This window comes from Coturnix japonica, chromosome 9 (genome assembly GCF_054131305.1).
Source record: "Coturnix japonica strain WE chromosome 9, WE-NBRP24, whole genome shotgun sequence".
NCBI classification, from domain to species: domain Eukaryota; kingdom Metazoa; phylum Chordata; class Aves; order Galliformes; family Phasianidae; genus Coturnix; species Coturnix japonica.
Window position 1 is genome coordinate 6,364,671 of NC_140671.1, and position 14,518 is coordinate 6,379,188.

Below are 14,518 nucleotides of genomic sequence, written 5' to 3' on the forward strand. Positions count from 1 at the left end.
ACCCCTTCTAAACATCCTCTCTCCCATGTAACCATTAAGCCTGGAGCGCTTTACTGTCCTACCCCAAAAGACCATGTTCCTCTTAAGCAAAGCCCTGGAGGCGATCCTGAAGGCCAGATGCAGCTCAAGCAGCAAAACACAACGGAACCAGCCCAGCTGTTCACTGCTAACAGACGGCACAGCAGATTGCAGCAGAAGATTCCTGAAGACAGCAGGCAACGGCATCTATTTTGTGCTTTGCTGCTATGCCAGAACTCCCTCCTGTCCCTCTCAGGCTTTTCCTCCAGCTCTGTGCCTCCTGATGGAGCACACATCACTGCAGGAGCTCAGCCAGGAGGGAGCTGAAAGTACTGTTCAGTTCACCTAACCCCAACACAAGCCACAAACAAGGCAGAATGGACTCTGGCTGCTGACACAGAGATCTTGGATGAGTCTTGGAGACTTTTATTTTCACAGTGATGTGCGTGTATGTAGCAGCGGCAGTCTCAGAACACAGCACAGTCAGATGGCAGGATTCATCACACAGGACTAGCAACCACTGCCTGTCCCACCCCAGCCACTAACAAGGGGATGCAAAAGCAGAAAGACAAGTGCCAAGGAACTATAAAGCCTCTTTGGTCCCATCAGTTTAAGGGGTTGGCACCTGCCTTCTCAGCCAATGGAGTGCAAACAGAGTCATGAGAAGCAGGAGGTGAAGCACTGTACTCCAACAGGAGGGGAGGGACATAGGAAGCTGAAGAGCAGAGGGGTGTAGTGCATTCAGGGCCCACAGGGGAGGCCAGAGGGTTGCAACACCTTTCTGCTTTCTGGTGGGCATCTTGGAGGTAACACTGAGTAGACATGCATGGGCAGAGGGACAAGGATTTGCCAAATACAGCTATGGAATAAAACCTACTGACAGCTACTGGAGGGGAGTAAGGAGTTTTGCTGCACTTGTTCTATTCCAGTTAGTCAGACAGCTTGCAGGCTATTAATCAAGATAAGGCACTACATTGCAGCAGGGAAACATTTCTGTATAAAGAGGTAAAAAAAAAGCCCAAGTCTGACCAGGACAAGCACAGTAACAGAACTCAAGGCAAGTGCAGGGTTTGAAAGCAAGCACTGCCCAGTAATCCATGGTCCTGTGTAGCTCAGAGCAAGGAGAAGTTCTACTTTTGGTCAATTCACTCCAGGAGTCTCTGTTTGTGGTGGCAGAGCACCACAAAGAGTCCTACAAGTCAATGTAAACTGAACACCCCAATACAGCTATTTTCTGTCTTCAGTCTTTGGTACGTGCTAACATCAATGACATCATACACAACGTGCTGTAGGAGCAGGGCAGTAAGAGTGCTCCTTCATCAGGGCAGGCTGGAGGATCACAGTTAGCACAGAGCATTGTGCTTACAGAACAAAAGGCTTTGAGAATCTGGTTACTGGAGATGCACCAGCTTTCATTATTGCTGAGATAAACTACCTCAAGTGCATCAGTTCAAAGTAGGTTCACTCCATGCTTCAGCAGCTTTTGCTTGGCTTTGTTTGGCAAGCTGAAAGCACTGTCCTGAGGGTTGGGAGCACCCGAGTTGCGGAGTGGAGCACCCAGCTGCTGGAAGTAGGTCTCCTGGACAGGGTTCCGGCAGGCATAAACTGCTGTGGAGGCATTCCTGGTGAGACAGGAGAGAAAGCAGAAGTCAGGACTTAAGAGTTTTGTGCTCACAGTGCTCGGCACTAGAATGCTCATAGCACTGGACTCCCAACTAGTTAGAGGGACTTCAAGATCCATCTAAACCCTGCAATGTACTGCCAGAAGGCCACAGGGAATCAGACCCTTCTTCTCAAAGGACCAGATCTTATTAGGAAGAGCCATATCCCTCATGGTGTGTGACCTGCTCGGCAGAATTAACACCTAACTCACTGCTGCTGTCCATAAGCAAATCCCAGCACAGCACCCTGCAGCAGGAACCACACGAGGTTATTTAGTCACATGCAAGATGAAATGAAGACACTGATCAGACACTGTAACGAAACAGGCTCAAGTCATTGAGTAAAAAAAGCCAGCGCTCAGTGTTTACCTGTGAGAGAGCTCGGAGGAGGCAAAGCAAAGGACTCTGCATTCCTCCTTGACAGCGGAAAGCAGCAACTGATATGTTTGCTGACACCCTCCTGTGACAACTCTCCATAAAAGAAAGCAGTTTTAGTCATCTTGTTACTCAGCCTGATTCACACACAGAGTTGCTTTTTTTGGGGCAACACAGAATGCGCCAGCTTACCCAGTATCAGATTTAAGGAGCCAGTCAATCTAATACTAAACAAGGAGACTCCAGCTTTGAAGCATATGATTCACATTCCCTTGGCAAGCATCATAAAAAGTGAAGCAGTAATTCCCAGAAGCATCTTTATTTCATCACGTTCTGAACAAACAAGCGTGGCCAGGCAAGCAGAATCTCTGCTCACACAACATAACCACCCTCCTTGAGGATGCAGGAGCAGAGTGCTGCAGCACAGAAGCAGCCTTAGCTGTGGGTGCGTGGAGAGGCTCTGACTGTGATAAGACCATCTTGCTTGGCGCATCACAATTGAGTTTGCCACGCACATTACTGTGTGTTTCCAACTCAACAAGCAGTGCAAGAAAACAAAATCTAGGTTGCCAATTCTGTGCGCCTTTGGCTCGCAGCCGAGACACAAATTTATTAGGAACAGCTATATTTAAAACTGTCTCTTAGAACCTTATGGTGCCAGGATCTGATAATATTCTAGTATTATATCTTAATCCAAACCCATGGCACAACTCAGCTGTGCCTTCAGCTCACTCACATCAGTGCTATTTTAGCTTATTAGCACACGGATCACACTACAGACAGAATATTAAGCATCTGAAGAGCAATGTGCTTAATAAGGAATCAGGGAATAAGGTGACATGACTGACCCCTGGCTAGAGACTCCACCGTGATGGCAGCACTTTCCAGACCTCAGCAAGCAGTCAGAGAACACTGATACAGCACACACCTACTTCATGTGCTACACAGCAGCCCTGTGCCTGGATGAGGAAGGAGCAATGAACACACCTTACCTAACAATCACTTCTGAAACAGTTGGAAGCTGATTGAAGTCAGAGTGGATCAGCGTGGCAGCCCTCAGGAAGTGCCGATCCAGAGGGCCAGGTGGATGGGGCACGTTGGCTGCAGGATATAAGTAGGGGGCTGTTAGAAGCCTGTGCTGTGAAGAAGAGTGCCCCTATTTCCTGAGCAGAAAAATGCTGTGGATTTCTCCCATGCTCCCTGTGTATCAGCAGAACAGACTGGATGACACCCTAAATCCCAGTGTGATCTGAACAGTCAGCATCTGCATATTGCTTATCCACACACAGACAGAACCTGGGGTGCCTCATTGCCTCTGCCCACGTATACCCAAACTGCATGGGTGCAAGGAAGACCTGAGGTATGGTCACCTGCAATCACTGGGGTTTCTCTCATTCCCTAAGGTGATTCTTCTAAGATGCAGAGAGCCAGGCTGCTGTCTGGGAGGCTGCCAGGGAAAGGGAAACATGAGAATGAACAGGAGCAGTTTGTGCATAGGGCTTCCTGCGTGCATGTGGTCTGCCATCAGCCCAGGGCAGCACTCTTCCAACTGCTGGCTATCATCAGCTCCCAGATCTTGCTTCTCCCAGCTAGAAACCACTTAACACTGATGTACCATCACTCGGGGCCATTTCTTAAGTATCAGCTGTACCAAATTAGCAAACTGTGTGACCAAGAAGCTGTCTGAAACACAAGGAAAGGTTACCACCAAACAGTCCAAGTGCAGGCTTACCTGTGAGCACATTCTGGATGCAGTCATAGTGAGTGAAGCTGTAGGTTGTTTTGGCTGAGGACAAAAAGTCTTTGGGCAAAGTCTCCCTCAGATGAACCTCAAGGCCATTCAGAGAAGCCAGACTGCTGTGGTACTGTATACAGGGTGAAAGGCATGTGTTAATTTACCATCAAACATTACCCATCCAGGGCTTATTTTTATATCCTGCCCATGACTTTCTTCAGCAAAAATATTGCTCTGCTGTTCAGCTTTAAACCAGAGAGATACAACATGAGGTGCAGATGTACATGTCTGGGATGGATTTAGGTGCCTGCAGGGTTTCCTGCAGCACTCTCTCTGTACCCCAGATGCAAACTCCTAATGCCTGCTGCCTGAGCATGGAGGCTACAGGCAGGCACTGGGTTATCAGTAGGAGGGAAAAAGCAAATAAATGCATAGTTTACCTGAAGGCAGTGACAGCCCAGCAGGGATCTGCAGACCTGAGTGACACACTCACACATCAATGCAATGGCACACAAGGCAGGGGACAGGAGCAGGGTTAGCTCCATGAGGGCCTGGTGCCCTCCACAAGGCTCTGCACCAGCAGTAGGACTGCAGCCTCAGGGCAGTGGGCAGATTAACTCCATTATCTCCCTAATCCTCCAAGCTCCCTCCCTCCCCATGGAGGATCAGGACTCCATCCAACACAACACAGGGTCTGCCCTTGACCCCAGGTTGCAGGACAGATGTGCTTTTCTGTGCAATGAAGAAAAGGGATAACACCTTCCTACAACCATGCACCAGGACCAGGCTCCCTCCTGCTATGCAGCAAAGGTCCACACTAGGAGCCGCTCCGTGCTGCCTGCTGCTTGCAGCTGCACAAGTAGCATATTTTACCTTCTTTGGTGTCATTCAGGGACCTCAAAGCACTCGACAAATTAACTACAAATAAGCTTTGACAACCCTGAGAGCTGAGGGTCATTTTTAATCCACAGATAAACAAAAGAACAGAGAGGCCGAGGTTGTGCCTCATGCCCAAGCACGATGCCAACAGCAGCCTGCAAGGTCCCAGCTCTGTGATCTGGAGCAACGTGCTGTTCCTCCTTGGACAGCAGGACTGGCAGCACTTCTCCTCCAGGAAACAACACCTGAGTGACAAACTGAGCCAGGGTGGGCCCACCGTGCTCAATGCCGGTCATGCTCAGGTTTTGATGGGGAAAAATATATGCAATACATGCCTGTCACCAACAGCACTAGCCCAGTCTGCACCAGGAAGGATGTCCAGCTCTCAAGCCAGCAATCCCTACCTGCACACACCCTGCAGCCTCCTCCCTTCACCAGCGCAGGCACAGCACAGCAGGAACTGTGCAGCCCTGATCCAAACAAGCAGAATGGAGACAGGGCAACCTGACACAGCTGCTTCAGGAGGTGAAAGCTTGCTAGCCCCTGCAGCAATCCTTCCCCTAGCAAGGCTTGTGTTCTGTGTATCCCTCTGCGTACAGTGGTCAAAGATACAGCCCCCCCAAGTCTCAGATCTCAGTAACAGAGAATAACCTTGAGGCTCTGCCAATGCTGGGAGGCAGCATTAGTCTGAGCTTTCCACCTTCCAGTCTGACAGCTAAAGAAATGAGGTTGTTCCTATGGCAACTGGCATATCAAACAGGCCTCTGCAGCTTTGACTCAGCTCCCTGGCTGAGGCAGAGGCAGGGCATCGCTCTGCAGACGAATACTTCACAGGGAAATGCCGGGAGCAGGCACATCCTTCCCCCGCACCCGTGAGCAGCTCATTAACTGCACTGCACTGCTCAACAGGGAGCTGCACACAGCAGTGGAGTCATCATGGATAGCTCTGGTGCCTCACCTGCATCGAGTGTTCTAGTGCCACCCATCACTCCTGTTGCAGGTCCCTGGGCAGAGGGGAGGGGAAGTGAGGAGAGGTGAGGAATAGTTAGGCAGGTGGGGTGGGGTCCAAGCGGGCTGGGGGGGGTCTAGGCAAGCAGACTCATTTAGAGAGGAAGCATTGCTGGGAGCTGCTGCCAGATACATCTTTTGCTGGTGCCTCCAGACAGAAGCTGCGACGCACAATGTGGAGGTTAAACAGAGAACATACCTTGCTTTCCAAAAAGCACTACAGAACTGACGGGGTTTCCAGCAAATCCCAAAAGCAGCATGGCCCCGTGGCAGCCAGCAGGACTGTCTTACACTTGCACTGACACGTTCTGCTCAGGAGCGCTGCACGGGTGCTAACACACAATAACAGCTTTGGGTGCCACCCGTGACAGCGCTCCCACCTCTCAGGCTGGCTCCTTACGCTTACTAACAGATCTGAGTTCCCTCTGGTTGTGGTGGCTGCTCAGCAAAGCAACTCTGCCTTTCATGATACAAAGTGGGGAAGAGACGGGGACACAGATTCAACACTCACTCTCCAATACCAATCCCCATTCCACCAGCCCAGCAGCTGTGAGAGACCTGCAGGTGTGATGGATATTTCCTACTTACCACATCCTCAATTGAGCTCTGGTCATCTCGGAGGCAATCTTCAGCTAACAGAGAGAGCACGAGCCCCTTGATGCTGTGGACATACAAGCTCATCTGAATGAGCTTGCAGTGCTTGTCAGACTCTCTGCCCTGGGTTGCCAGCCTGCCTGCCTGAGGCCAGTCCTGTTCCCCACTCTGTGTACAGCCTGTGTTCTCTGCTGGGGCACTGGGCAGCCCCTCCTGAACATCTGCAGCCATCAGCTGATTCTTGCTTCCGAGCTCTGACTGTGCAACAGGGCTTGGGCAATCCAAGCTCCAATGGCCACTGGCTGTATCACTTTTTGCAGAAACACTATTTTGGCTCAGAGTCTCTTGTTCGTCTTGTTCACTTGACTTCCTTCTGCTCAGCTCTTGGGCAGCAGAGCAGGTAGTTGGACTGGCATTGCCTGCAAGACAGCTCTGAAAACTGTGTTGTTCAACATGAGAGTCCACAAGAGATTCCTGAGTGCTCTGACTCTCCTGTTCCTTGGCATATGGGTTTGGAAAGGAAAAGCCTTCCAGATATGAATCTGTAGTTTGAGCATACTGAGCAGTACGGAGCTCGGAAGGGCTTGGCAGCTCTTTTACGTGTCCATCTGATGAGAAGGATGCTTTTCTACTGAGCTCTGACCTTTCGTTGCCTGGGCTACTCAGTTCTGCTGTTGGAGAACTCTTTTTCCTGTCTTCCATTCTGGGGAAGCCCTTCAAAGGAACTGAATTTGCAAAACTGCCTGATTGCACATCATGTGGTGTGGCTGCTCTTGAAGCTTCCTCAGTGAGCACAGAGATATCATTCAGGTCTTGGTTTATGTGAATTCCTGTCAATTCTGAAATTGCTGGGGAGCTGAGGGTGTTCTTCTCTTCTCTAGGGCTTGCTGGGGCTGTGGTTGATCTGGCAGGAGATGACAAATTGATTAAACTACTGCACTGCTCTGTTTGGATTTATTACATACCTAATAATTTTTATCACTTCCAGCTACAAAAGAACATCTACCTTGGTAAAGGACAAGGTATGTTCTAACACAGGTGAAGAGCATGGGTCTCTTACATTGCAAACTCCCAGGAATGTTACTCCCTTATTCACAACGCACAAAGTCTTAAAGAACAGCACTGTGAATCAATTAACAACAGAACGGTTGGTCTTGGAAGTTTTGCTTTAGGCAACTTCATAGCAGAGATATGGATACCTGAAATTCTGCCCAGCCTCAAAGACCTCAGGCAAGTGCAAAACACAGATGCTAGAGCCTGAATTAATGCTTGAGAAAACAACAGCAATGGCTGTGAGGACACAGTGTTGCACGTTGTAGTCCCTTGTCCTAAAAGCCTCTTCCTGCATCACACTGCTTTCCTACCTATTCATCCATTCCACTCGGAGCACTGAGACTTCATCTTCTGTTAGGAACACCGGGATGATACGGACACCCTGCGGCAACAGGGAATCTGTAAAGGCAATGGAGGTTTGAGAATCAAATTAGCATGCTCCAGCCTAAGGAACAGAAGCTAAAACTCCACCCTGTATCCTGGGGCATCACAAGATGACTGTGTCTGACCAGGTGACAATTTCCCATTCTCTTCATCTACTTAATATCTAAAATGGCACATTTTTCCCTTTTTCTTTTTCCCCCCCCACTTCTAACTGTCCTGGCAGAATATCTATTCACCGATGCTCAAAAACAACTAAAGGCTTGGAATGAAAGCATCAGCCATCTGTTTCCAGGGTTCCATCAGTGGCCAAGTAGACACATGGGTAACTGGAATAAGAGCAGGCATGTTGGGCATCTGCAGAAGTCGCAATTAAACTCAAAAGAGCAAACCTCCTTTGTTTAGCTGAAGGATCTAGTTCTGATTACACAACGCCCACTGGCACATGCTGACTAGCAGCAGCAGTACTCCCAGGGATATGCTCATGCATTCAGCAAGAGCTTTGACACAAATCCCAGCAAACTGCCTCATACTCTCACTGCAGAGAACACAGCCCCGTATGCTGCTGCTGGGCGCTTGACTATCAGCACTCTGCAGCTGGATGCTCACCAGGCTCCTGCTGCTCCTCACCTCCAGGCTCACTCTGAAAGAAAAGTCAAGAATCAGTTCAGTGCTCCCAGGACACCCCTTTAAGTCTCCTCACAGAACAACGGGGGTCCTGTTTGCGACTACAACAGACCCTAGATCACCCCCTTCAGCAAATGCAGTCCTCAGTTTACCGGGTTTGACAATGATTTGTTCCTTATGTAGTTCTCAAAGTCAAAGGGACTTCCCAAGAAACAAAATAGAGCTGGGGAAAAAAAATATTATCTCCTATTACTGCCTGCTGAGCACAGAAAAACTTGGTTCTCTCAACCTGAGGGAGTAGAGAGGTCTTCCTCATGCTCAGTCTCATATTTTTGAAGATCTTGAACCCTATAAATAATCACCTCTGATAAAGGCAACAAGAAGTGATCTGAACCTTACTCAATTAATAAAAGCTCTAAACATCAGCATCAATATTTGTTCTCAATAACTGCAACGAGCTCCCAGATTATCTACACAAGCATAGATCTGCATGCAGAGAATGCTCAGCAACATACCTGGCCTGAAGACTCACTGCCTTGGAGGAGAACTTTGGCAGTGAGGGGAGGAGGCAACTGGGTGCTCACAATCCTAGAAGAGGAAAGCAAAGTCATACATGAGCAGAGCACCACTTGCACCTTTGCTGAGATCTGCATTCTGCGGATCCTCCAAAAGGTTCCACAGGAGGGGAGATTTCACTGAAGCCTCTGCAGCACTGCAGTAAGGCTCAGAGAACACTGACAGTGTTTGGTTAAGAGAAATTAAAGCTCATGCAGACAGAACAGCAATACAACATGAGGCATTCTGGGAATGCAGTGCTGTGAAAGCATAGATCTAACGTGCAGGTTAACTCTCTGGGTCACGCCTGGTTACTTACAAGCCTTTGTAGGTAACGCAGCCTGCAAAGATGTGGGGAGACCGCTGGCAAGTCTGCAAGATGAGAGCTGCTTTCAGTAAAAGCAGTGGGTCCACCTAGATACAGAGAACCAGAAGTTATGCCAGAGAGCTCTTGGAAATACTCCAAATAGCAAAGAAAAATAGAAACATTGGCACTAAGGCAATGACAGAGCTGTACACTGCAGAGGACAGATTTTACCTTGGTTTTATCCAGATTCCAGAGAGAATTGAAAATCTTGTGGAGGTCATTGGTGCTTTTTTGGATGTATTCAATGTATCTGTCCCACAGCCTGTTTAGCTCCTGCTGAGAAAACTCCTATGGACAACAAAAATCCGTAAGTGAGTCCTCAATGTACTCACAGTGGCCGCATGCAAACAGTCTGGGACAGTGTCTACAAATGGCAAAGCTTATGAGCATCAAGAGGAAGACAATACGAGGAGAAAACTACTTTATGAACATCTAGGAAACATCAGGCAAACATCTACATAGCCTTGGTGGAACAGGAGGATGGGCCTGTACGTATCCAAGGATTACAATGTGGAAAGTATGAGTTTAGCCTGATCCTTACAGAGTGATCCTTCCTCATAGGAAGACAGTATAAGGGAATAGAACAGCATGTCTGTACCAGGACAGAGCCTGGCCAATATTGGAAAGGGTCAGAGATCTGTTTCTAACCACAAACATTACAGCTGCTGATCCCTAGTTACCATGTAAGCCTGGTGCACAGGTCCATTGTAGAATGTGAAGAGGCTGATCAACTGCTCCAGAAACCGTCTACAGCTGACATCAGGGAGATCGACAGCACAGCCCAGCACCTTTAATGCAGAAAGTCACAAATGATGAGCATTCACTGCTCTCAAGCAAGTACCAAATGTACACAAGCAGTTTTGTAGCAGGCAAACAATCCCCAGATTCACAAGTTGAATGAAAAGGAAATCCAAAGATACCCCAGAAGAGCCCTGGCACAGATAGGATGAGTAAAAGAAGCTGGCAGTCCAGTGTTTTATACACCCTCCCTTTCCATCACATCAGATGACCTATCTCAGTGCTAAGCAAGCTAAATAGCACTGCCAATTATACAGGTTCAACTGGCCTTAGTTCAGTTTCCCACAGATGGTTTAGGGCGCTTTTGTCATGACTTTACTGCACGCAGCTCTTTATATGCTAAATATCTGTTAACACTGACAAAGCTTTGCATCAGGAATGCTGAGGGTTAGAAAGTCAAACAGTAACACATCTACATAGGGAGACCAAGTTCTTATTATAACCTCTGGCACACAAGCCTTTGTTCAGTCGTTGCTAGTAGCCAATAGATATACATAACTACAAGAGCCTTAACTTTTGATAGGCATTGCCAGGCATGTATTAAGAACATGTGTTGGTTGTGAACACACAAATGAAGTAGGTAAAGCCTTTTATAAGCAGTTGAAGTGACAGCCCTTACACACTGTGGTAAGCAAAACCTAAGTTACCTTGCAATGAAAAGCTGTGCATTGCAAGTTCACACCCTAGCTCTCCCCAGGTCTATCTGTGAGCTGGCCCATACCCTGAAAAGGAAAAAAAACCCTCTTAGTTTGATACAGCACTTCAGACCTTCCCCCTGTGTTAGCTCCGTGTTGCCTCCAGACCCCAGAACTCACCCACAGGTAATCTCCATCCACTATAACTGCAAACTTGAGCTTTCTCAGGCGAATAAGGCTCGGAGGAACTCCTGAAATCTCAGTCATGCAGTGAACCACGCCAGCAATCTGTCCACACAGCAGCTCCTGCTGGTCAGGGAGAGTCTGCCAGGAAGGAAGAAAACAACAATTTACTTTTTAAAAGGGATTGAGAAGGGGAAATAATCATAATGACGTCCATAGATTCAATGTTAGATGAAGTAGAAGAAGAAAATCTCAGCACCTGCAGCCAAGGGAGCAGAGTGTGAGCACTCAGGGCAGCTCTGAGCTCTAGGCTCATCACCCAGCTCCAACACTGGCAGCTTTCTAAGAGCTTTTAAAATCAATGGATGAGAACTAAGGCAAAATTTCACCTGGTACAGCCTGAATCAGAGTTATCAGTGTGTTCTCACAGACACAGCCCTTACCTGAGGGGGATAAAAATAACAAATCCCAGCGCTGGTAGGATCCCCCTCCTCCTTAACCTTGGAGCCATCGTAAAGGAAGAAGTAATTCCACCTAGAAAAGCATTGACAGAGGTGAATAAAACTCTTATAAAGGACAACGTTTCTTCCCCTTTTACCTCAGGTACAGCAACACGGGCTGCTATACGAGGCGTTCTAACACGCAGAAGGTGCCAAGATATTAAAAGGAAGCCCACAGGGCCGGGATGAAGAGGGTTCGGACCCGTGTGGGGACGGTGGGTGCTCACCACAGGGCCGGGTTGTGCTGGGGCCGAGCCATGAAGCGCTGCGGCCTGGAACACTGCGGCCTACTCGGCCTGAAGCGCTGCGGCCTACAACGCCGACCGACCTGAGACCAGCCGCTCCCGCTCACCACCATGAATCACATGACCGCCTCACATGATCTCACCCCTACGGCGGCCCTAGAGGGGTAGAGTGATCACATGAACACAGCTCCTACGGTGGCCGGGAGGAGCCGCATGGCGGCGTTACGCGGGTGGTGCGCGGCCGGAGGGAGGAGGAGGAGGAGGAGAGTGGAGGAGGATGGTGCGGCGGGGATGAGGAGGCTGCAGGATGCGCGGTGAGTGTGCGGGGATTGCGGCTAATCACAGAATGACCCGGGTTGGAAGGGACCTCAAGGATCATGTAGTTCCAACCCCCTGCCTGGCAGGGCCACCAAACATACACCTGTACTAGATCAGGTTGCCCAGGGCCCCGTCCAACCTGGCCTTGAACACCTCCAAGGACGGGGCATCCACAACCTCCCTGGGCAGCCTGTTCCAGGGCCTAACCACTCTCCTAGTGAAGAACTTCCCCCTAACATCCAACCTAAATCTTCCCTCTTTTAACTTAAAACCATTTCCCCGTGTCCTGCTATTATCAGCCCTTTCCAAGAGTTTACTCCCCTCCTGGCAGTAAGTTCCCTTCAGGTATTGAAAGGCTGCAATGAGGTCACCCCGCAACCTTCTCTTCTCCAGGCTGAACAAACCCAACTCCCTCAGCCTGTCCTCATAGGGGAGGTGCTCCAGCCCCTGATCATCTTCCTGTCCCTCCTCTGGACCCTTCACAAAATCTCCATGTCTTTTTTGTACTGAGGGCTCCACACCTGGACACGATACAACAGATGGGGCCTCACAAGAGCAGAGTAGAGAGGGACGATCACCTCCCTATCCCTGCTGACCACCCCTCTCCTGATGGAGCCCAGGATCCCATTTGTTTTCCATGCTGCCAGAGCGCACTGCTGGCTCATGTTGAGTCTCTCGTCCATCAGGACCCCCAGGTCCTTCTGTGCCGAGCTGCTCTCAAGGACCACTCCTCCCAGCCTGTACAGGTGCCTGGGGTTCTTCCGGCCCAAGTGCAAAACCTCTTCATTCTATCAAACCCCGCTGACCATCATGTTTCACCCTGCAGGGACGAGCTGCTGAGCTCCGGCTTCTGGGAGGCGAGCGCTGGTGCGTGCGGGGAGGAGAAGGGAGGAGGAGGAGGGTGGTAGGAGGAGGAAGGCGGAGGCTGATGGCTGTTCCACTGCCCGCAGGAGCCGTTCGGGAGCCGCTGGGCTCGGGGCGGCCATGGAGCTGTGTGTGCTATGGGTTGGGGCGGTTTGCTGCCTGCCCCACTGCCCGGCTGCAGCTGGCCTTCCTGCTGCTGCTGCTTGAGGCACTGGAGGTGAGTGGTCGTTGTGTCTGTATCATGTTTGTACCGCATCCCACGTCCATCTGTGTCCATCTGTGTCTCTGTGCTACACGTCTGTGCCCTACAGGTGCCTCCCAGCCGCTGCTTCCTCTTCGACCCGGCCTTCTCACAGCTGGAGCTGGCAGCACTGCAAGAATTGGGGCTGAGTCTGCTCACAGAGAATGAGGTAAGAGGACCCCATCTCTAACCCCATGTTACCAAGCTGTGTCCACACCGTGACCATACTATCCAACCCCCAGGAGGGAAAGCACAGTATAAATGGGTCTCCCACGCTGTTCTATATGGTGCACTGCGGCAAAGCATTGTACAACAACCTGCTGTGGAAGAACTGGTCTGTAGGTGCCCTGTCCAACATGGTCATCATTGGCAACAGCTTTAAGGGCATCGAGGAGAGGTAGGTACAGCCCTACAGCCCATCTCCAACGTTGCTTTCCACTCCTTGCTTTCTTACTGTCGCAGCTGCAGCCTCTTCTTCCCTTTTCCATTGAGAAAAGTTGTTTTCATGGCAATTTCATGGTCCTAATTTACCTCTTCTTTTTTATAGGCTGCCATCAAGAGTATTGGAGAGAGATTACACTTACATTGCAAAGGTAGGAAGCACCTTTTAAACACAACACCACTATTTGAATTTACCCAGCACCTTATAATGAGAAGCAACATTAATCACAACTTTAAAGCTGAAGGTGGTTGTTTTTAAAGCCTTGGGACCATTTTATTATCTTCAGAACACGTTGCAAAGAACTGTGTTTTTCCAAATGCTCTTAGGTTTTAAAAGGGATGGAGGAAGTTGCCCTCCCTGCTCACCCGCGGTACTCTGATACCTTTAACGACACCTCCATCCACTGGTTCCCTGCGCATAAACTGGAGAGACTCTCTGCTGAAGTTTGGGAGTTCCTGGAGGAGCCGACTTATGAGGAGTGTGATGACTTGGAGATCATCAGGAAGGGGGAGGAAGGGAGCCAGCACAGCCCTGCTCCAGTGCAGGCCTAAGTTCTGCCTCTTCCCTCGGTCCTCCTGCACAGCTGAGGTGACACTCAAGCACTGACAGCACTGCTGCCAAAAGCAGCACCTGAACACTGAGCTAGATGGGACATTTTTGTATCATAGTGATTTTTTAATAAAAGTAAAAGCTCCACTTTGACTTACACTCACTGTATGGGAAACTGGTCATCACAGCCTGAACCTCTGATTAAGCAGCTGAGGCAAGTGTCGGGTTAGCTGTGGGAGTACACCATTGAGACAGTAATTACCACTGCCAGGGCACTGCCGCTGTCAAGTAGAGCTGCAAAATCTGTTGGTGGAGCGTTTGAGGCTGATCTACTGTTGGCCCTGCCCTCACTTGTTTAGTGGTTTGAGACAATTATTGCTGAATCTGTATCACAAGTGGCCATTACACAAGCATTGGAACTGCTTGCTCCTCCCCCTTCCTCCCTTTGCATTAGCTTCTACGTATCATTTCACCTCTTGACACTGTTGCA

General features: G+C 49.5%; 2 protein-coding genes across 11 annotated transcripts; one reads left to right on the plus strand and one right to left on the minus strand.

Moving 5' to 3' along the window:
* Positions 1-421: 421 nt before the first annotated feature.
* Positions 422-11,755, minus strand: HPS4 (HPS4 biogenesis of lysosomal organelles complex 3 subunit 2). Of its 8 annotated transcripts, none has more exons than XR_014949134.1 (14): positions 11,597-11,755; positions 11,313-11,403; positions 10,867-11,010; positions 9,934-10,041; positions 9,425-9,541; positions 9,206-9,300; positions 8,847-8,919; positions 8,314-8,347; positions 7,635-7,722; positions 6,265-7,174; positions 5,876-6,136; positions 3,787-3,919; positions 3,047-3,155; positions 422-1,640 (listed from the first exon to the last, which is right to left on the minus strand). XR_014949134.1 is itself a non-coding variant. In XM_085555978.1 (14 exons), the coding sequence occupies exons 5-14, from the start codon at positions 9,934-9,936 to the stop codon at positions 1,469-1,471; spliced, it is 1,734 nt and encodes a 577-aa protein (XP_085412104.1). In that variant the 5' UTR covers positions 9,937-10,041; positions 10,699-10,773; positions 10,867-11,010; positions 11,313-11,403; positions 11,597-11,755; the 3' UTR covers positions 422-1,468. The 8 variants fall into 8 exon arrangements, 7 of the variants coding, with proteins under 7 accessions (XP_085412104.1, XP_085412105.1, XP_015733805.2 ...); XM_085555978.1 differs by lacking the exon at positions 5,876-6,136 and adding an exon at positions 10,699-10,773; XM_085555979.1 differs by lacking the exon at positions 5,876-6,136 and adding an exon at positions 10,699-10,773 and having other exon boundaries at positions 11,572-11,755.
* Positions 11,756-11,811: 56 nt separating this feature from the next.
* Positions 11,812-14,175, plus strand: SRRD (SRR1 domain containing). 3 transcript variants are annotated; one of them, XM_085555989.1, is made up of 8 exons: positions 11,812-11,928; positions 12,444-12,678; positions 12,759-12,799; positions 12,883-13,013; positions 13,108-13,206; positions 13,280-13,434; positions 13,585-13,630; positions 13,806-14,175. In XM_085555989.1, exons 2-8 carry the CDS (start codon positions 12,542-12,544, stop codon positions 14,028-14,030), a joined length of 834 nt encoding a protein of 277 aa, XP_085412115.1. In that variant the 5' UTR covers positions 11,812-11,928; positions 12,444-12,541; the 3' UTR covers positions 14,031-14,175. The 3 variants fall into 3 exon arrangements, with proteins under 3 accessions (XP_085412115.1, XP_015733812.2, XP_015733813.2); XM_015878326.3 differs by lacking the exon at positions 12,444-12,678; XM_015878327.3 differs by lacking the exons at positions 12,444-12,678; positions 12,759-12,799.
* Positions 14,176-14,518: the final 343 nt, after the last annotated feature.